The sequence below is a fragment of the Corapipo altera genome, unplaced genomic scaffold (genome assembly GCF_003945725.1).
Source record: "Corapipo altera isolate COAL_440 unplaced genomic scaffold, ASM394572v1 1, whole genome shotgun sequence".
Classification (NCBI taxonomy): Eukaryota; Metazoa; Chordata; class Aves; order Passeriformes; family Pipridae; genus Corapipo; species Corapipo altera.
The window spans coordinates 13,652,627-13,673,698 of NW_020884873.1; the positions used below are offsets into that span (position 1 = coordinate 13,652,627).

General features: G+C 42.8%; 1 protein-coding gene across 5 annotated transcripts in view; it reads left to right on the top strand.

The window, feature by feature from the left end:
- BTBD11 (BTB domain containing 11) overlaps positions 1–21,072 on the top strand; it is a 193,807-nt gene that overhangs the window by 118,279 nt on the left and 54,456 nt on the right. For all 5 annotated transcript variants that reach the window (XR_003529321.1, XM_027653526.1, XM_027653516.1 and 2 more), the window contains exons 4-5: positions 8,197–8,349; positions 20,339–20,504. Coding sequence is in view for 4 of the 5 variants with exons in the window: in XM_027653526.1 (XP_027509327.1) it covers positions 8,197–8,349; positions 20,339–20,504 (319 nt within the window). In the remaining variant the exon portion in view is untranslated. The remainder of the gene's footprint in view (positions 1–8,196; positions 8,350–20,338; positions 20,505–21,072) is intronic.

Sequence of the window (21,072 nt, forward strand, 5' to 3'; positions counted from 1 at the left end):
ATCCAGCACTTTGTTTCTAGGGAGCCTTTCTCTGTGTTTACTCTTCATGGAGGTAAAGAAATGAGAATGTGGTATGTTTTAATAGTGTTTGTCTTTACATAAAATAAAAGGGAAAAATTATATAACAAAACTTGTTGCAGGGGGGAGTCAGCTTTCATGGGAGGGGGTTGCTTTCATGGGAGGGGGAGGAGGTGGAAAGAGGCCAGGTTTGCTCAGAAAATGTGAAAAACATTCCCCACCTTCTAAATGCCAACAAACCCAACTATAAGATGGATGTGTGATCCCCTCCTGCACCAAATTCATATTCTTTCAATCTGGTCACTTTGGCAGAAACTCTCTGATTTTTTGGCACCAACACAAGCCAGTTCTGCTGAAAATGAGTACCATGTAGATGGCTATTTTGGCAGGTATGGAGAAGGGGTGGACCTGTTTGTGGGGTCCCCCTTCCCTAATGCACCCAGCCAGGATGTGATGGAGCCATTTATCTTGTGCTGGGTGTTTCATACAAAAGCAGTGCTACTCCAGTTCCTCCACCTGCAGCGGGTGCGAGTTATTTAGGTTTGTTCATTCTTTTACTTTCCCAGAAAGAGAAAAAAAAGAGAAGGAACTGTAGATGAGGCTGCTGTTGCCAAGATTTCTTTCTTGCTTGCTGCTTCTAGTTTAATAAAAAGATCTGTCCCGTGGTTGTGTTTTGCTTCTCAGCCTCTGTAATGCTTCTAAAAATATTGCAAGTAATTTCTTGAGCACCGGAAAGCGCAGAATCTGTAGTTGCAGATTTGTGTCATGTTTTTTTCCTTAAGTGGTTCCTTACCCACTTTTATCCACAGCTGTATTGACAAAGTCCTCATTACTTCCTAACTTGCCATGTTCCCCATTAACAACTCATTGAGAAGCTGCAGCTCAGCAGCTCAGCCGGTCCAGAACCACCCATTAATTCTACTCACAGACAGCAGAGTTCCTTCTCCAGTGCTTCCTCTGCTGCTGCACCTTGCAGGAGCATTAACTCCTTGTACCACCTGGCAGCCATTAGCTTTTCTCCTTGAATCTTAATTGAGTTGATGGATACGTGTCTGGTTTTAACCTTCTTTTTACTTTTCCTTAAATACTATTCCCTGTATGTGGAGCAATCCCTTAGGAAACTCTCATGGGCTATTATTGCTTGCTTTTTATCTTTCTACCTGCCTTGCACGCTCACATGGACACACACACACACAAATATGTGTCCCTGCACGTGTATATGTGTGCAAATTGTAGCCTGGAGTAATTTGTGATTGATGGAAAGAGTTTGAGTTATCATCTGAATTTTGTTTCGTGCTCTGGATAGTTATTAGTGTACCTGGCTAATTAATATGATGCAGCCCCCTTAATGAGAGGAGTGTTCTACTGCTATAAAAAAATTTGAACTCTTTCAAAACATTTTCATAATTGCTACAGCCGTGTCTGCAGTACAGATTATACCCATAGGACAATTTCAGTAAAAAGATCACTAGGGAAATGTGTCCCTGATTTAAATTATTTTATGGTACAAACTCCATGGATAGTGCAGTCTTCAGCAAAGACCACAGAGAGTGGAGAGAATGGTGGGTAATGCTAATGAGAAACAGGTAAAGCACTGGGAATATGGAAGTTCTGCTATGAAACCTGAATGAACGTGTATATGCAGAAGAGATTACATATGCTTGATGTGCTAGTACGCCATAGTCCCATGTAACCCTATCTGTTTTTATCCACTGTTTAATTGGAAACTTCACATGGTAAAGCCTTGCTGAAGTCAAAGTTCAGACGAGTTGATTTGACTGGGAACCACTGAAAAGAAATCCAAATACATCCTTACATAAATCCTCTAGGTTTGCATCCTAAATATCAAACTTCCCTTTTTAAAAATCCCTTCAGCAGTGGTATTGGCAGCTGCCTGCAGCGTGTGAGACAGCACATGTCACGAAAAATAGTTCAGGCAGTATTTGTAGCTTGGCTGTTACACTGCATATCCTTGCTGGGCTGGGGTTGTATTCTACATCTAATTTATCTAGCTGGACTTAGGATATCCATGGGATGGCTATAGGATTTTTTAAATAGAGAAAATTGTGTGCAGCCCTGTGATAACAGCATGGTATCCGGGCTGTTCTGTGCTGCACTCCGAATGCTGGCGTCCTCTCAGGGATTTATGCCACTGCCAGTAGTGTCAAATCTGATGTCAAAACTGCCAGTGAAATATCTCCCCGTTGTGGTTGCTGGCTGAGTCATCACTTTGACTCAGTTGTGTTTCAAGTCTTGGCCTTTAATGTTTTCTGTGCAGGAGAGGCAACAGGGACAGCTCGTTCCAACACTGGATGCAGGTTCAAAAACCATGATTTGCAGATACCTATGTGTGGACTTGGGAGCACCAATGATCTGGTGCTCAAAAGCATGAGGGTAAACCTTCCCTCTGCCTAGGCGGGTCTCCCTGAGGGTGACACACTGCTTGTGTGAGAGCATGGAGATTTCACCCTTCGGCCTGGACAAAATGCAGAATTGGTTTTGTCAGAGGCTGGCTGCTTGTGTCACCCTTATCTGAACTTCTGGGGTGGCAGAGGAGCTGCCTAGCATGGAGTAGCTGCATGAACTCAGCATGGAGCATCAGTCAGGATTGCTGGGTCTCTGGGAAGCAGAGACTGGCAGCTTTTTGAAGGCATCAAAAAAGTATTTGCTCTCTCTGAAGACAAAGAGCTTATGTTGTAACTATAAATGAGTTTTGCAGCCCAGAAACCCGTCTAAAATGTGCTCTATATGTTGGAAAAAACCATGCTTTTCTATCTTTCAGTAAGGCTAAAAGTGGACTAGCATTGCATATATAGTTTAATCATATGTTCTAAATGAAATCTGTCAGAACTGGGGAGGCTTTTCCATTTATATGTTGGGATTTTCTTTAAAAACCACCCATGAAAAACATGAACTAACAAAACAAATGTAAAGAGCTTTTTACGGTGTTAAAGCTGCTGACTCATATGTGCAAGAAGAAACATCTCCCTACCTTTATCTAGATAGGCTTTTACTTGTAAAACTACAGCCTTATGCTTCTCAGAAGCACCTTTAAGTCTTACTTGATTGCTTTTGAAAATTTAAACAGCAGCGATCTGTGTGTAGCAATTTTCCAGCCATTGCCACAAAGCTTTGCAGTCAGCACTCCTTGGCTGGAGTGAGAAGAAACTCAACACCTGTAACATTACCATCCTCCTCAGTAGCTAAAGGATCCTGCAAACAGAAATCATCCAAAGCAGTTGTAACAATTGAACCGAGTTAAAGCAAGGTCAGGTCTGTTCAGCTGTGTCCACTTCAGCTGGTGAAACTGAGGGAGGGACAACGGGAGGTAGTCGTGGGAATTCATGTCCAAATAGGATTAGCCCTCAGGAATTTGTCTGTTATTGTGATACAGACTATCAAGCCACTCCCCTCCCTGGAGTTTGATTTAATATAGGCAGCGATTGTGTGCAGGTGGCAGGGCAAGGGCTCCATAGGTGTCTGAAAATGAGCAGTATGAAGTGCCCCTGGAAATAGAGAGGCTGCTGTGCTGCACTTGAAAAGATGGTTTTTTTTTTTCTATGAGCACTGTGTTTGGGGAATCTCTCCTGTGTGCTGATGAGCTCCTGTACCCGGAGCGTGCTGCAGGCTCTACTGTGAGCAAGGGGCTGGTGGGCTGTCCAGGGTTGGTGAGCCACAGCAGTGTGGGAGGACTGAGCTTGGCTGAGGAGTGTTCAAAGGTGATGAATGTGTCATCAGGAAGGCAGTTTAAGTCTGCACAACAGAGGATGTGGCAGGCAATAGTTCCCAGTTTGGGACTCTCATCATCTGGCTAAAACAATTGAGGAGTCACCCCCACAGTGGGAATTGGGAGAAGGAAGTGAGACAGGACACTGCTTTCCTGGCAAGGGGGGTCCTGCCAAAAAGGTGGATTACTTGCTGTAGGGCAGAGGGAGTGGCTGGGGAGGGGAGGAACTGCTCCAGCTGCTGGGAAATCAGAAGAGAGTGGTTGTGTGTGTAGTGGCTCTGCCTTTGAAGGACTGGGCAGAATGCAGACTTTGAAGCTGGTCAGTGGCCAGCAGGGAGTCTGCACCCTGCGAAGATGGTAGGGACAGTGAAAAACCAGGACCAGGGGTTCTTTGGAGCTGGGATTTGTCAGAGTGCTGGCCCTACTGCTTTGCAGCTCTGGCATTGCAGCAGGTGGTGTCCAGACAGGAGCTTCATCCATCTTCTCACAGACCCACGCAAAAATAATGAAGCATCCTATTGCATTTTATGGTGCACATTTCTCATGGTCTTTCATCTGACAATTTCTCTTGTTTATATAAAGGTATACTGCCACCGATAACAACAATAACAATAACAATGCTACTTACACTAATAATAATGAAAAAGCCTGAGTTATTGCATATGCATGACAGGACTTTTAATATCTCTGTGTGTCAGCAAGTGAGGGATGGGAATGGTGGGCAGCCCAGGATGGCTGTGCGTGTCTCTAGAGGGAGTGCAGGTTTTAGGCAACCCCTCGCGTGGTTAAGATGGTGTGATTAGAGAGGATTATGCGTTATGTTTAGTTCCCCTCCATAATAACTGCTTTTCTGATGAGCCATTCTATAATTTGAAGTGCCCCAGAGGCATCAGCCCCACGAAAACCAAGATAGGTTTGATGTCTGATTGGATACGGAGGGGTTGTTGGCCCCACTCCAGAGGGAGGGTGCTGGCAGGGCAGGGAGCTGGGATGTGTGAAGGGGATGTCTGATAGCAGGACAGGAGAGGAAGGCAAGTGGTTGTCCCTTGTGAGGGAGTGCCAGCAGGTTATTACCTGCAGATGTCTTCAAGGCACAGGAGCTTATGGGTCCTCCAGCTGTCCAAAAATAGATGTGAGAGGAGCACTTGGCAGCAGGAGGAAGCAAGGAAGGATGCTGCGTGGGAAGAAGAACCAGAGATGTGAAGATTTGTGGAGCATTCATAATTGGCTTTTCTGATGAAGGCATGCTCCAAGAGGAGCCAGCTACCCCCTTGCTGAGAACAGGGGGACAGGGCCCAGAAGGGTCCAGCCCTCTGGGATCTGCTTTATGTTGGCCTCCTCCATCCCTCCTCCACCTCCCAGCTCTTTCGTGTGGGATGGGAATTGCTCTGTGCAGAGACCTCTCCCTGCTTCCTGATCTGGTATGTTTTTCCATTTAGATGTCAGCTCAGGAAAATACAAGTCTGTGCCAAAACCCATCTTTTTTTGGGAATACTACTTAAGTCCATGCTTAACTTTGAACTGCAGGGGATTAAAGAGGATGGAAGCATGCGTTTGAAGTTGAGCACAGGTACAGAGATGGGCTGGAGGAGGAGGAGGTCAGGGCACTCACTGACCTGCAGCCCAGGTAAGGTGCTTCTGCAGCAGTTGAGCTGCTCCTGACTTTCCATATCCTTGAGGCAGAAGCCCAGCATGTTCCTACCATGGTTACATTAGTTTAATTAAGACATGCTTCCAAAGCATATAACTAGGTGACTTACTTGCTATTTATCTGCTCTTGAACACATTATTACTGAACTCTCCTGGTTGCTACCTGCCTTTGTACCAGAGATAAATCAACATATACACCAGTGATATGATGCATTTGCCTAACCCATTTTCACACAGTGCCATTTGAGAAGTGAAATATTTCTTGCTGATGTCACATTGTCTTGTGGGTTGTCACACCCTTATGACTTAGTGTTCCTCTTTCTTCTTTGGCACACAAGCAGTATTTAAAAAAAAAAAAAATCCCCTTCATGTGGTGCATAGGCTCTTGAAGGGTATTTTTAACCTATTGCACTCAGACATATTTGGTTTTCTTCTCAAAATACAAATTCCCTGACATGCTGAAATATGCAGTGATGATTTTTCTTTCTGCCTTGGAAAAAGGAATCTAATATATTGTGAGTAAACTCTGCATCCTTATCTAGGACTGAAATTGGACTTGATAGAAAATTCCCCTGCTTCTGCAGAACACCAGTTCTCTTCCCTTTTGGGATTTATTGCACCAAATAGCCATGCTCATTTCTGTTTCTCTGTTGAAGCTTGCAAGTCTGGGAAAGGAAAAAAATGCAATTTTATAGTGCAGTTATCTCAGTTCCTGTAGATATTTTTAGTTGCTCTGCTCCTTACTGTGGTGGGGCAGATTTTGTGCTGGGGGGTTCTGACCTGCACAAGAGGAGGAAAAGTGTGAACTGCAGAGTCCCCTGCTCAGCCACAGCTCTCTGCTTTTCTGGTCCCCCAGCAGATGTTATAGGAAGGCTCTGTACAAGCCTGTCTTCATTTCTCTGATCCAAACTGTGTTCACTCATGCAAAACATATCCTCGAATTGAGTTTTTCTTTAATTGTATTCCTAGAACCAAGTTATGTCTGTAACTACGTGCAGTTTTATACTTCCAGTGTGATTTGCAGCTCCCTTTCTGCTGTTTGCTCAGCAAGTGGTGAAAAAACTCCTGCTGATCACTTGTCCTCAGCTATTTAATGCTGCAGAAGAGGGTCCCTTCTACTCCTAAGATGCCCTGGGGAGCAGGTCACTTTCTAGGAGCAGATGCACCCCTGCTTCCCCACTCTCCCTTCTCTGACTCCCGCCACCCTCATGACAAATGAGCTGAGTTATGGAAATCGTTTCATGGGAGCTGTGGGAGAAGATGTTCCGTCCTTATCTGCCTCCTTACGTGGCCTGTGGCAGGTCTGGGGAGAGCAAAAAACCTTGGAAACAAATGCAGCCTGGTCTTGAGGTGACGGCAATGTGTTTGAATAGAGTAACGATGAAAGTGGCAAGTCGGCCAAAGATGTCATATTTCAAAAAGAGGTTGTTCATTTAAGTGCCCATGAGATTTGGGAACCCGGCGTCCTCGGGAAAGTTAGTGGCCTCAGGGTTTCTCTGTCCTTCGGCGCTTTTGAAATATCTCATGCCTCCTCAAGAATATTAATATCAGAGCTATGTAAAGCCAAGTCCTCAAAAAGGGAAATAAATGCAGAAAGAGCTATAAATAGGAAAAGATATTCCAGAATCAACATCATCTTAAATAATTTTTCTCAGGGTAGATCCTTTTGAGGTAAAGTTGTATATTTAAAATGTAAAATATTTGCCTACTCTGCACCTAATACAGGCGTTTTTTCCCTTTTTCCATGAAAAGGGACCGCAGAAGGAAAGGCAAGCAAGAGACTTGCAGTGACCTTCAAGGTGTTCAGCTGCAGTTATTTTATTAGTTTTATCTCTGAACTAGGACTTGAAGCTGTGGTTCTCATTTAAGTTTGGCATTTTTCTCTTGGTTCCCAAGTAATTTTTAACATAGGTGGAGCAAACTGTGTGCTGCATGCTTCATCTAAGGCTTGTGCAGCTCTCGCTGGGGCACAGAGCTGCGCAGGCATTGTGGAGTGAAGGACCATGTCTCTGATAGTGCCCAAACTTTGCTCAAGGTGAGGCTGTGGCCCAGAGTCCCACCATTCACTTTGGGGGTTGGTTTTCTATATTTTTGCTCAGTTGGCAGAACAGCTGGCACCCAAAGCTGTAGCGGTTTGATACTCCTAAAAGTGAAACAAAACAGTCTTGATTTCTGACCTCACTCAAAGATAACCTTCACATCGGCTGCAAAGTCCCCCACTTTCCGTGCTGAGCACAAAGTGCATGTTGCATCAGCAGGAGATGCTGGAGACTTCCTTGTGCATCCCCTCTCCATCCTTGGCATCTTGGGATGGGGGCATCCCCTCTCTCTACCCAGATTCATTCTCCTATCCCTGTGGCAAAGTGGCAGGGGAGCATACCCAGGCCGGTGTGTCAGCCAGAGCAGGACATGGTCCTGTGCCAGGCTCATGCCCTCTTTTTGGGATTACATTGTGTGAAGGATGGGAGGAGGGAAAAGAGGGCTTGCCAGGCAGGTGCACTGACCTCACAGGAGCCCCATAAATGAACGTGGCTCATAAATCTCACTCTTCAAATAATCCTGCTCGAGTGACAGGGTGAGACATCTTCATTTAGACCTACTTGAAAATTGCTGAGCTGGTTTGCTCTCCCATTCTTTCGTTTTGCTTGATCCCTTCTCTCTCTCTCTCTCTCTCTCCCTAAATATATATTCTCGCATATATATGCACACGCACACACATGCACTCCCCTGGTGTCTCTTTCTCTCTACCTGCTATTTCCGTGCCAGGGTACTGTAGCATTCATGTTTGTGTGCTTCCCCAGGCCGTTCATTGTGCTGCCTCCCCTGATGGAATGGATTCGGGTTGCCGTGGCTCACGCGGGGCACCGTCGCAGTTTCTCGGTGGACAGCGATGACGTACGGCAGGCAGCGAGGCTCCTGCTGCCGGGAGTTGACTGCGAACCTCGACAGTTAAAGTAAGTCCACAAAACGCAAATCGGCTGCTTTGTGCAAAATGTGTGTGTCTCTCTCGCTCCTAGTGAATAGCGAGCAGGCAGGCAGGCAGAGGGCTCTGTTATTGCCTGGAGAGGCGCATGGATGCTCCGACTCGTCACTGTGTGTGTTGCAAAATCAGCTCCTGGTATTTGCTCGTATCCGTGGATAAGCTGGTTGAATGGTAATGGGTGCCTGAATATCTCACAGCTGGATCGAGCCCCTAATCTGCTCATCAGAGCTCATATGGTGGTGGTTTTTTTCCTCTTCCTATTAGATTCTGCTTGCTAATGAGGGGCTGAAACCTTCTGCTAATTGTCTGCTTCACGTTGCTTTGCTGTAAAGTACTGAAATGTAATTGGCAGGGCTGCAGATATTTTTCAGGGCTTTGTTTTCAGCATTAATGATTAAAGGGCAGATTTAAACTTATAGGTAAGACTACTTCTTGCAGTAAAACTGTATTTTTCATGCTAATGTCAGTTCAAATCAGTTGTAAATGTCAGCTTAGATAATTTGACTTTTTCACGTATCAGATGTGACCTTTTGGTTTTCTAATGGAGTCTTAAAGTATTTATTGCCGGGATATGTTTTTAGTGTCTGTTTTGCCTTATTATTGTGTACTTGTATAAAAGTACGATCTAGGGCCATTCTGGAGTCAAGAACATGTTTGGTTTTGATTTTTATATGAAAAGGCATTCTGAATCTGCCAAAGTAGAAATTGTTTACTGCTATTGCTTCACAAACTTGTACCCAAACCCCAATTTTCAGCAGTCTGCCTGTCCGTACAGCAGTAGATGCATTCTTTCCTGCAGCACAGAAAGCAGAGGGGTGATTCCCGTGATTAGCCATGACAACCTTCATCGGAGCAGCTGCCTTCTGTTGGCTCTGGCCTTGACCTCCTCTTTCACCAGAGAGTATAATACTTTAATTCGAGATCTACATAGGCTTTTTATAGTCGCAGCTATTCAATATTTAATTGAAGAAATATGTTGAATTTCAAAAGCCAAATCTTGAGCGTTTCACATTTCAAACCTTGGCTGTAATTGCTTCCCATCTCGGCCCTCATTTCCAGAAGTGCTGCATTCTGTGTCCCTACTGAAATGTCAGGACTTACAGGTGTAGGTACTACACACTGTCTGAAGACCTAGCAGTTGGTTCTGAAAAGGCACAATTAATTTAATACCTCTCCAAGTATTCAGGCAGGATTGCAAATAAGGCAATAATGTTTCTACCCTAAATCCTCTGTCTTAAAAATTAAGGTAGATACAGTTAAATATCTGAGGATTAAAAGAACTTACAGTATACCACTCCCAAAGTTGTATTTTGACTCTGTGTGTACATATATATATATATATATATAAAATGCCATCAACTGTTAGACATTTTTCCAGGAGTCTCAAAATAATTTGAACTTGTAGAGAGTTGTATTATACTGCAGAAGAATTTATTAATTATGGGGAACAAATCAAATCAGCATTTAGTTTATAAGTTGCCAATAAGAATTCATTTTACAAAGAACACAAATGATTGCTGTTGTCCTGCTTGTCTTGCAAGTGGGAATGACCCTGAAGAACGCAGCCTGGGATTAATCAGGTGAGAATAAAAAGAGAAATGATTCCTGAGACAAATTTTGGATTTTAGAGAGACCAGCCTTTGCAGTATGCCCGTATTTGACTGCAGGGGCCCAATTCATCCATTGATGTCCCAAAATTACAGTCTCCCTACAGTGCTGACAGAGGTCTGCAAATGAGTGTTCATGTGCTTTGGGTTTTATTTTAAGGTCTGTGCCTACTGCCAGTATAGTGCAGCAGGTTCTTTGTGTAGCTGCAAATAAGACCCCGGCTGTCTGTAATCCTGAGATCAAAGGAAGAACCAAACTTTTCAGAAGAATAATGTGAGGATGTTAATTTGAAACTTTGCAGCTTGTAATTTTTTATTTATATTCAACAGACCCTCAACACTCCTGATTTTCATAAGCCAAACACGAATCCTTCATGCCTCCCCATTAGGGAGGGCGCCTTTCCAACTCTCAGCTCCTCAGTGAGCATCAGTTCCATAAATTCAAACACTGGATGGGGGAATACAACTTTGCAGGGGATGGCTTTTAAAATAAGCTGTGTGACAGATGAAAGCTGGAGGATTTTAAATGCAGTTAGTTTGATAAATTTTGTTACTTTTATGGTAAGGGTTTAGCAAGTAGAACCTTGAAACTGGTTCAATTTCTAGGCTTTTCATTCACGGTCTTCTTTAGTCCCTAAAACAGAGACCTAAACCCAAAAGTTCCCATGGTCCCATGTGATAACTTCATGGTTGTTGTGTTGATTCACAACCTGTCATTGCAAACACATAAAGCAAAATCATCTTCCATGCTGGAAAAACTTGCATATGGGCAGAGGGAGCAGGATCTCAAAAGGCTGTGAAGTTCAGGATCAGTTTGGATAAAACCCAAATGTTCAGCTTCTTATCTGGACTACAGCATGGAGGTCTCCCAGCAGATTCATGTGACACTTCCCAGCACAGTCACATACTCCAGCAGTGAGGTTCCTGATCTGTGGCTGTGTAAATTGTCTCTGCTTTTTTTCTGCCTTTCATTCCTCTGTTCCACCCTTTTTCTGATCCTGTCTAAAAAATCCATTGCCTTAATTTCTTGCAATGTTTTCATCTCCTGAAAGAGGAGCTGTGCTTGCTTTGGGCAGAGGAGTGAGGGAAACTGGAATCAGTCAGGAGCTGCCTGTATCCTTCCTGACTTCTTTTCATTTTACAGCAGCAGATGGGCCAGAAAGTTTCTTCCCTTTCCTCAGCTTTCAGAGATGAACAGGCATATAAATGGTCACCTTCCCCCAGGAGAGAAAGCTTTAGACAGATCAGTTGTTTCCACCTTTTGCAAGGAGCTAGGTTTCACAGATGGATTGAGTGCTGGATGCACAACAGCTAGCTGAGATGGCAACCCAAGTTGTGTCCAGGATATTATCACAGTGGGAGACCACAGTTAAATAAAACCTTGCCTGTACGCAGGCCCTTTGGGCCACCTGGGGCAGCTGTGTGGAGTCAGTAGAGAACTGTGTGCAAGGTAACTGTCTGCTGGCATGAATCTGGTGAACGTGGGTGCTCTGCTCCCTGTTCTAGACCTTGAAGTCATCAGGGATGAAGGTGATTTGTTGTCAGAAAGGGACATAGTGGTAAAAACTGTGTTGACCTGCCTTTCTGCTGCAATAAGGTAGCATCAGTGCTCAGTCTGCACTGGAACTGCCTGGTTTTGGCTTCTCCTTATAATCACGTCTGCAAGAGGTACTTTTCTCCTTGCTTCAGCTAAACACAAGAAGCTCTTTGCATGTCTTTCCTTCCTCCATTCTGCTTAAAATGACTAAAACCCAATGTGTTAGACATGGTGGCGAGGATTGCTGGTGCATGACTGCTTCTGGGACGGGAGGCTGACAGCAGAGGAATAGAGAAAGGGAGGAGCATCCTGTATGGCTCAGCACAAAGACTGTGCTTTTTGTCAGAGTCAGGGGCTTCATTTGTGGTGGCAACATATCATGACAATCCTGGAGGATGTAAAGATGCTGGAACACCTGTGAGAGGTTCCACTGTGCATCAGTGCCAACAGAGACCATCACGCAAGAACTTAGGTGAATACTTTGCCTCTGGTTTTGGGGAAGAAAATCCTGTTGGAAAAATAAATCACAGCAACAAGGTTATGAAAATGGAAAAACAGTAATCAAAAGAAGAGCAAATTATGCAGCTTAATGCACTCAAATCAGGAGGAACAGATAACCTCTGTCCCAAAAAAGAGAAAAAACTGCCTCACAAAATGTGGGGGTCAGAGGGAAATATTTTTAACAAAGCCTGGAGTGATGCCATAACTCTAAGGATTAATAATAGTAATGCCCAACATTTGAAAAGGATGAAAAATGATCCAAGGAAAATTCCAGGCTGTTAGTGCAAGGCCTTTGAATGTTTTTTCAAGCAAAGACTGATTAAAGACATGTTGTTGAGGGAAAAATGGGATAAAATGTGACACAGATTTTCTAAAGATAGATCTTGCCAGGCTAATCTAATAACTTTTTTGATAAGATAACTGATTTTCTACCCCAAGGAAATTCAGTAGATTTCATCTATTTGGACTTGAGTGAAGATTTGATACAGTCCATGAAGAGAGCTATTAAGATGGAGAAGATGGGGGTTAAAAAAGAAATTGGAAAGTGAGCAGGGGCTGACTTCAAGAGAAGTGGCAAGCGCTGGGTTGGCTGAGATGGGGTTGCAAGCTGGGACCTTCAGCTCTCATTCTTAAAAACTGGTATTTTTTAATTTTCAGAAAGGGTTTTGGCACAAATCTTAGCAGTGTGCTCATGAAGCTAAAATTTGCTGATGCCATGATGCTGAGAGGCATTGTCCTGACAGAGGAAGTTTGGGAAATCATCCAGGAAAAAGTGGATGACCTTGAGGGCTGGGACAAAATAAACACGATGAAATGCAGTTTTCCGCAAATGGAAGGCAAACATGTGGAGATTAAATAGAAAAATACATACTGCAGTGTATTTGTAAGATATACACTATATATGCAGAATAATATATACTATATTGAGAGAGACTATTGGAAAGGTGGTGGGAAAGGCTTTAGAGCAGTATTTAATCTCAGAATGACTGTAAACCACAAAAGTGGATTTTTCCTCAACCATGAAAGAAGCAAATGTATTTTGAGGCTGCATCAGGAGAGGTATTTCCAGTCGAAGCAGGAAAATTTTGATGCCACGTAAAAGTGGTAGGAAGTGATGTGGAATCATAAATCCTGTGTCCTGGTCAAGAAAATATTCACTTTGGACAAGGTAGAAAGAAGTGGGCTGGGGTGATTTGATTTTTGACAAAATGTTCTCGTGAAGGCAGACTAGAAGAAAGGGGCTCACTCAGCTGGGCAAATTGGGTGTTGAGGGAACATGTGGCCCTTCTCCAGAAATACATCAGGAGTAAACACCATGGAAGGAAAAATATACTATTTAAAGGACAGCATGGACACAGGAGTATGTGAATATTAGCAAGTAATGAGTAATGAAAGTGTAGATATATCCAAGCCTTGCTGCAGCATAGGACCAGGTTTATTAACCCTCCAGTTCCATATGCTCCCTCAGCTGCTGCCCTTCATAGTCTCACCCAGTGCTCAGAGTTGCATTTACAGCTGTGATCCAGAAAGGTCTCTGGGCAAATGCAGTGTCTGAGTGCCTTTGAAAATCAGTCTTTAATTGAAAATCAGTCCCGATTTCCAATTAGCCTTGTCCTGGGAATACCTAAGTCTGCTTTTCTGTCTGGGACCATCCCTCTTAATGAAGGCTCTTCAGGAAAATAGGATTACCCATCTGAAGAGTGAAGATTATTTGACATGTGAGCATCCTTGGCTCATTCTAGAGAGTTTTCTTAAAACTGTAGAAAGGGGAAAATATGGTAATGGAAAGGGAAGATGTGTTATTTTGTTCTTTCAGACCAGGCTATACCATTTGCTGTGTCATCCTAATACTATACCACACATATGCAATTCTAACTTGAAAGTGAAAGCAGAAGAGTTGTATTTAATGTTTTATTTATGGAAATCTTGTGCTTGTACTAGAGCATGAAAATATAAATAGACTGTAATAAATAGAGATTTGAAGGCAGAAAAATATTTCCACTGTTCTTTGCTCTCTCTTAAAATGTGCTGGGTAAGGGGCTGAGTTTCTGGAGAAGGAGAGAGAGTATAAAATTGCGAAGAAATTCTGCTGTTTAATTAGATATAACCACTTTTAAGTAGGGACAGTTGGTAGTTGCCAGTTTTCTTGAATGTTCTTGTTCTTCCCACAGATTTTCACTACTGCTTTAACACCAGCCATGACTATTGCTGTAATCAGATAGAAAAACACAAGCAGTAGCAAAGAAGCTACTTGACAAAATCCAGCAGTTCCCTGGGGCAGATGGTGCCAGCATATGAAGGAGATTTTATTACTTAAAAGGTAGAGCACAGGTTTCCTGGGGTGAATCTCAACCTGTCCTGCCAACTGTCTGCTGGAAGACAACAGTAATAAAAAAAAAAATATTGAAAGGGGAGGACCTGGTCCTCATGTTCTTCTTCACTTTTAGGGCAGAATACACTTGCATTTTTGCAGGCTTTAGGATCAAGCCGCCTTTTTCCCACTGCAAGCAAGATCATTGCTGCTGTTTCATATGCTCTGTTCCTTTTGTTACATTCCTGAATATAATAATCAAGATACAGGTAACATACTGTCTTCCACTCATTAGTGAAGACTTGTGCTCTCTATTTATATGAAAGATGAATCTGTACTGAAGTTTTCCAATGATACCGTGGCCTTGTTTGGAATCTGAACTCAGATTCAATTTTGAACATGGTTCCCGACCTATATACGTAGAACTAGAATACTAAGACTGTTTTGAAATACAGATTTGGTCTTGATTTGATAGTCGCATCACTTTTTTAATGTATTTTCCAGTATTTGTAACCAGTTTAGTCTCAGACTGTTGACAAGAATAAGAGGTTGGATAATAAATATCTGGAGTATTTATTTCTTTTCTTAATTTAGCTCCTGATTAAAGTAAATGGAGATCTTCTACATTAAAAAGTAGTACTCTACATCACTTTAATCAACATGTTTGTGTTTACATTTCCCTCTCTCCAAAACTGAAAATGCAAATCATTGTCTCAGTATAGTATTTATATATATTGCAGGTCTATTAATATCAACATTATAGTCCTTTTTAAAGTACCACATTGGAATAGTGCTCTCAAATTTAAATTGTCTGCTGCTCCTACTCTTGCTGTTTGTGTCTGTAGTCTCAGTGAAGAGCCCCAGACAAGGAACAAGACCCTTTTGTGCTATGGGCTGTGCAATCCAGATCAAAACAGCAATCCATGACCCCAAGAAATTCAGCATTGCAAATGCATGTATCCTGCTGGCTAAAATATGACTCCTTCCAGACTTCAACCAGCTGAATTGTAATTTCTGGCTCAAGACCTCATTCATATTTTGAACAGATTGAATAAATTCCACAGAGCTAAAGAGATGGACTTAATTATTAGATTATCATTCTTTTAATTGAAAGGGCTGGTGATCAAGTCCCAGGTGGACAAACAGGATTCTGATGCTTGGCTATCAGTGTGATGATCTGTTCCTTTCAGCAAAGGGGAACGTTTGTCCTGCTGTTCAATACAGTCTGCACTCCATTTCTTTTAAATCAACTGTGTCTACCAGTTACGATGGAAACACTTTGCCTTTGAATCATCCATTTTCCCAAATGTATTCAACCCATGAGTAACTTATTAAGGATCTGCACAGACTCTATCTTAGCCAGTCTGAGTGAAAATGAAAAAAAAAAAACCAAAACCAACTAAACCCTTGTGTTTAAACCACTGCTGTAGAAGTGCTGCATTACGTTTTCATAATGGGAGTTTGGGAAAAGGAAAATAGTTTTCTGTACTGCTAGGACCCATTACAAATGAAGATGATTATCTTTGACTCCTTTCAGAGGTCTGAGTATTTCAGGATATGATAGAGTGTCATGGTCACCATGCAGTGTTTGACAGTGACCATTTGCAAATAATTAATGTTACCATGGCATTCCCCATATAAAGCCACGGTAAATTTAATTCTGTGCAGTGGCAACACTGTAATGATCTTGAAGATAACTGCTGTAGAGGCAATATCTGTGAGGAATTAAAAGAGGACTTGGAGAAAATTGTATTGCATTATAAGTTAAAAAATGTGGTCACAGCTTTACTGCAAATATAAAATCAACATTATTTCACTTGTTTCTGTTTTTCCTATTATTTATAAAGGCAATTGTTTACTTGATTCACGCTGTGGAGGGACCTGCTAGAGAGATGACAGTCTGTGTGATCAAAACTCTGAATTAAAAGGGGTGGATTTGCTGTTGAGCACAAGGACTAGGATCAGTGTATATTATTAATTCAATTTTAATCTCACTTTGGGAGTGGGACTGTGTGTACAGTGGTGGTGGTGCCAAGGAGCCTGCCCAGCCCCACAGGAAATAGGGAAATCCAGAATGGACTCTGTCTTTTTTGAGAGTATCACCCTCAAAGGATGTTGATCAGTCCTACCTTTGTTACTGTATTGCCTCTGGGAGACCTCAAAGTTCACCTAACCCAGCCAGCATCTGGTGTGGTGATGTCCTGCCATCCTGAGACTGTCCCTTGGTAGAAGAGCATTGGGCCCCATGATCTTTTGCTTCTCTCATCAACCTTCCCTGCCCCTTCGATGAAAATGCACCTTTTCTGCAAGTCTTGGGGAAAGGATGACCTCTGATGAGGATGAAACTCATCTGAAAGGATAAACTCTGCTGGCTGGCAGACTCTGGCAACAAACCAAGATGGCCTTGGGGGGACATCCTGCTGCTGAGCTGGTGTCAGCCTCCTGTGCACTTGGAAAGATCACAAAGACTTTTTGGCAAAAGGGCCATGAACTGACTGTGCAACTGGGAGGTTTCCAGCTCTCTTTGCACTTATGCTCTCTTCTCTTGCTTAGCAGGCACAGTCTCACAACTCTAAAAAGTGACCCTATATATATTTAGCTGACTTAACTGTTCCTCCTCAGCCTTATTTTTCAAGCTTCTTCCCATCCCTTTCCCACCTCTTCATAGCTTGTCAGTGTGTTTGTTTCAGGCCAAAGTTAAGAAGTCTTGATCAAGTCAAGCCTAGGTGTCTATTCCCTTCCTCCTTTTTCTTCTTGCATTCTTTGATGTTTATGATTCTGAATGGTGTCCATGATGGAGCAGCATCCCTTTATACAGTGTAATACGGAGCAGACACTCTCTGCTTCTTTTGGAATCAACACTATACAGTGAATGGGATGAAAGAGGACTTGAGAGAAAATGCAGCACTGTGGTGGCTTAAGTTTGATTTTTGATGGGTTTGGGGTTTTTTTGATTTTTCAGTTTTCATTTTGAAATGTTTCTGCTCAGTCTGCCTACTGTACTGTCTTCCCAGTTGGCTTTCTCCAGTGTTAAAAGTGATGCTGTGTTCTTCTATTTGTACTTGTAGTTCCTGATCATTTTTGATGTCTCGTCACTACTTTTTATCAGTACGTGTTAAATCTCCTTTTCTTTAACTCATTCACCTCTCTGGCTTTTTGAGACGTTGCTGTGCTTTCTCTTCTCATCCTCTGTTCCTTTCCCTCGAGTCATGCTCTTGTTCTATTAAACTCACCAGTTTGATCACTATCCATTTTATTAATCAACATAAGACAATGGGGTCACTGACAGTGGTCTGTATCAGATTTTGCCATATAGTTTCCTTTGCTATGTCCCATAAATTGGGGCTGTCACTCACAATGGCAGTGGGCCACTGGTAGTGGTACTAAGTTGTGGTTTCTTCTTTTGTGGTACTTGGTGTAGATCGGACTTTGTCAGCCCAGGCACTCCTGCGTCCATGTTATTGTTGCAGTGTTTTTACAGCTGTGGCATCCTGGAGCCCTTGGACCAAGACACTTATCCCCCCAGCTGATTAAAGAGTACTAATTCGCTGATACTCAATATCATCAGGAATTCATGGGTTTCCTTCCTTGACTATAGTAAGCAGGTAAACTGACATGCTTTTAGGAGACCAGAGCCAATTCATGGAGGAGTTCCCGGTGAAGAAACAAGTAATTTTTGAACCCATACCAGTATAGAGATCTGGGCATCCCATACATGGTAGGTGAGATAGGTCCATGTTGGTCTTTCCTTCCTTGTGTGGGTGTGCAACCCAGGTCAGAATCTGGGTTTTTTAAAAGAGGAGATCATCAACTATCATATTTCATGCACCGAGCTGGGCTGACGTCAGTGAAACTCTTGTCTGTTTCTGCCAGCACTGGGTTTGACCCATTTTATTCAGTGTAGGTTATATACCTCAGTACAAATTATGAAGCAGTGGCTTAACACAGGCAGTGATTCACAGTGACAGACACCTCTGCAGAGAATGTCTAGATCTTTCCACTTTGCTGAGGAACCATCTTGTTTAGAGCCCAGAGTCATCTGGGAATGGCCAGCTGCAGCTGGAAGGTCCAGACTCTCTCTCCATGCCCCAAAACCCCCACCACCTAACTTCTGAGCATGCTTTATCTTTGCCATGCATTAAAGGAGGGCACAGATGATTTCCAGCATCTCATGGATGGGGGTAACAAGCATCAAATGTTGCTGTAGCTCTTGTGTCAGAAATGAGCCATATGGTGTGAATGTATTTAGCCTCAATTGCTCCCATGGAACTCAGTGTCAGTGAGCTCAGCCCTGCGTATCTGTGCTGGTTTTGCTTTTTCCTTAAACTCGGTCAGAAACTACTGCAGAAACTCCAGCCTTGCTATGCATTGCTTTCTTCCTCTCTCTTGTGGGCATATCACTGGTGCAGAATCTACTATTGCTGTTGTGGTGTGTTTATTGTGACCAAGTGTCGTACATTAATCTTGCAGCACACTGTTGTGATGAAACATCATCCTTGTTCCCCTGAGTAGTGATACTCCAAGCATACCTTGTTTGCATTCTTAGGACATGAACTTTTTAGCAGTCAAAGCCCAAACTGAACACATAGAATGAACATCAACAAACATCTGTTGTCCTCCAGACTGGTTGTGGCTCAGCACAGCAGAGAGCAAGCCTGAGCTCAGATGCCAGTTTCAAACCTGCACAAGCTTTGATCATAACACTTTGTATTTTCCATCTCACTTTCCTTCCTCTGTTGAAAGAGGAAAAGCGGTAGCTATTGCTACATACCACTGCTTCTATATAAACAGCACATTTGTTACATGCTGCTGTTAAATATTAAGCAGTGTTATATATTTTATAAAGCTCTGATAAAGAACTTTGAAGAAGAAATTTAAATTATAATGATGTGCTGTTTGTATTTTTCTTTTGATTTGCTGCTCTTTTTTAAATATGAAATAGAAAACAAATATTTGATGTATGCTTGACTTTTTCACTTTTGATCTCTATTTTGGTTTTCCTTCATAAGTAGCCCCTCATTTTCTGACCTAGCATTTTTGTAGAATGAAAGCGGTGTTTTTCCAAACAGTCGTTTATCCAAGTTCACAGCAAAAGCACTGTGGATTTGGACTACACCCTCTGCTCCAGACACTCCTCAGCATGAAAGAAAAGCAAACCTGTCTTTTAACAAGATAAAACCAAGTTGGATAAACATTAGGTTTGAATTGCCTGGCTCTCTCTGGAGCTGTAGATTCACATCTTTGCAAAATAACTCTTAGGTCTTCTTTTATTTGGAATGGATATCAGTTTACAATTTGAATAAGACCTTAAAAGAATGATATCTGATGTGTCAGACACAACCAGCAAGGATTTGCAGTGTTTTACCACGATTACCTGGCAAGATTGCCTTGTCCCCAGTTGCACAGTGGTCTGATGTACATGTGGCCCTGCTTAAGCAGGGGAGTTGGACCAGCTGACTTCCAGAGGTCCCTCTCAACCTCAGCCAGTCTGGGATTCTGTGACTTAGCACTTTCTGCTCCAAAAAGGCTTCCCTCTTACTGGAGCTATGCTGTAGGTGTTTGGAGTGACAGTATTTTCTCTTTGTTGTATTGTCAAAAAATGGATTATACATCCATTTGATGTAAATTCAAAGCTTACTGAAGTCACTGAAAGTTTTCAGAGATCAGGGGAACTGGATAACCTTGCCATGCAGAGAAAAAAAACCCTTGCAGTGAGAATGTATTGTGCATTGCTTAAACAGGGAAACAAAATCAAGTGCAAGCTGTACTTTTTTTGCCCAGTTTTTAATGAAATGTATAACTTGTCCCATGAAAGAGAGACCAAGGGCAATCTCCATTAGCTTGCATTATCATTTTCCATTCAGCATTTCCCTTGCACATACAGGTCAAAGGATGTGTGCATGACCTAAATCCTTCAAAGACAGGGCAAAGTATTATTTTCCTAGGGACAGCAAGGTCTGTCCTCTGATTGTCCTCTGAGGGAGTTTATTTCTCACATCCACAGAATCGACGATTGTTTTTGTGCGTCTCGGAAACTGGATGCAGTTGCCACTGAAGCGAAGTTCAAGCAAGACCTCGGTTTTCGGATGCTCAACTGTGGCCGAACGGATCTGGTTAAACAAGCCATATCCTTGCTGGGGCCAGATGGGATTAACAGCATGAGTGAACAGGTAACGGGATAGAAATTTAAAGAGGTAACTGTGAAATGTGGGAGTTTTGTCTGCTTATCACAGAAAATGAGCCCCAGCTTTCAGCTATTCGTAGATAGGACCTTAATGCTTTTCCTGCATTACTTTGCATTGAGTTAAAGCACTGACAGGTGAACATCTGTGTTAAGTTGGGTCATTTCGAGTTGTACTGATTTGTCAGTACTGGGATAACTCAGCATGAGTGCGACTGCACCCCTGAAATCTTCTTAACATTGAACTGAGTCAAGTGAAGTCAGGAGATCCCAAGAGAGCTTAGTGTTGATCTGAATACTTAAAATTGCTTCAATGCCACGAACAGTGGTGTGAGACAGGGCTTTGTGAGGTGAACATCCTTGCACTGAACGCTGCTCCGGGATCTGCAATGCATTTAATGTGCACCACAGAACTCCTGTCAGTAGACAATTAATTGCTGGCACTCTTTTACTGAGTTCAGCCCAGTTTGAACTGCCCTTGCAGGAGTGAAAGTATCTCAGCAGTTACCCCTCCATTGGTCATTGTGGCCAACATCCACCAGTTGAAGAGCCTGAAT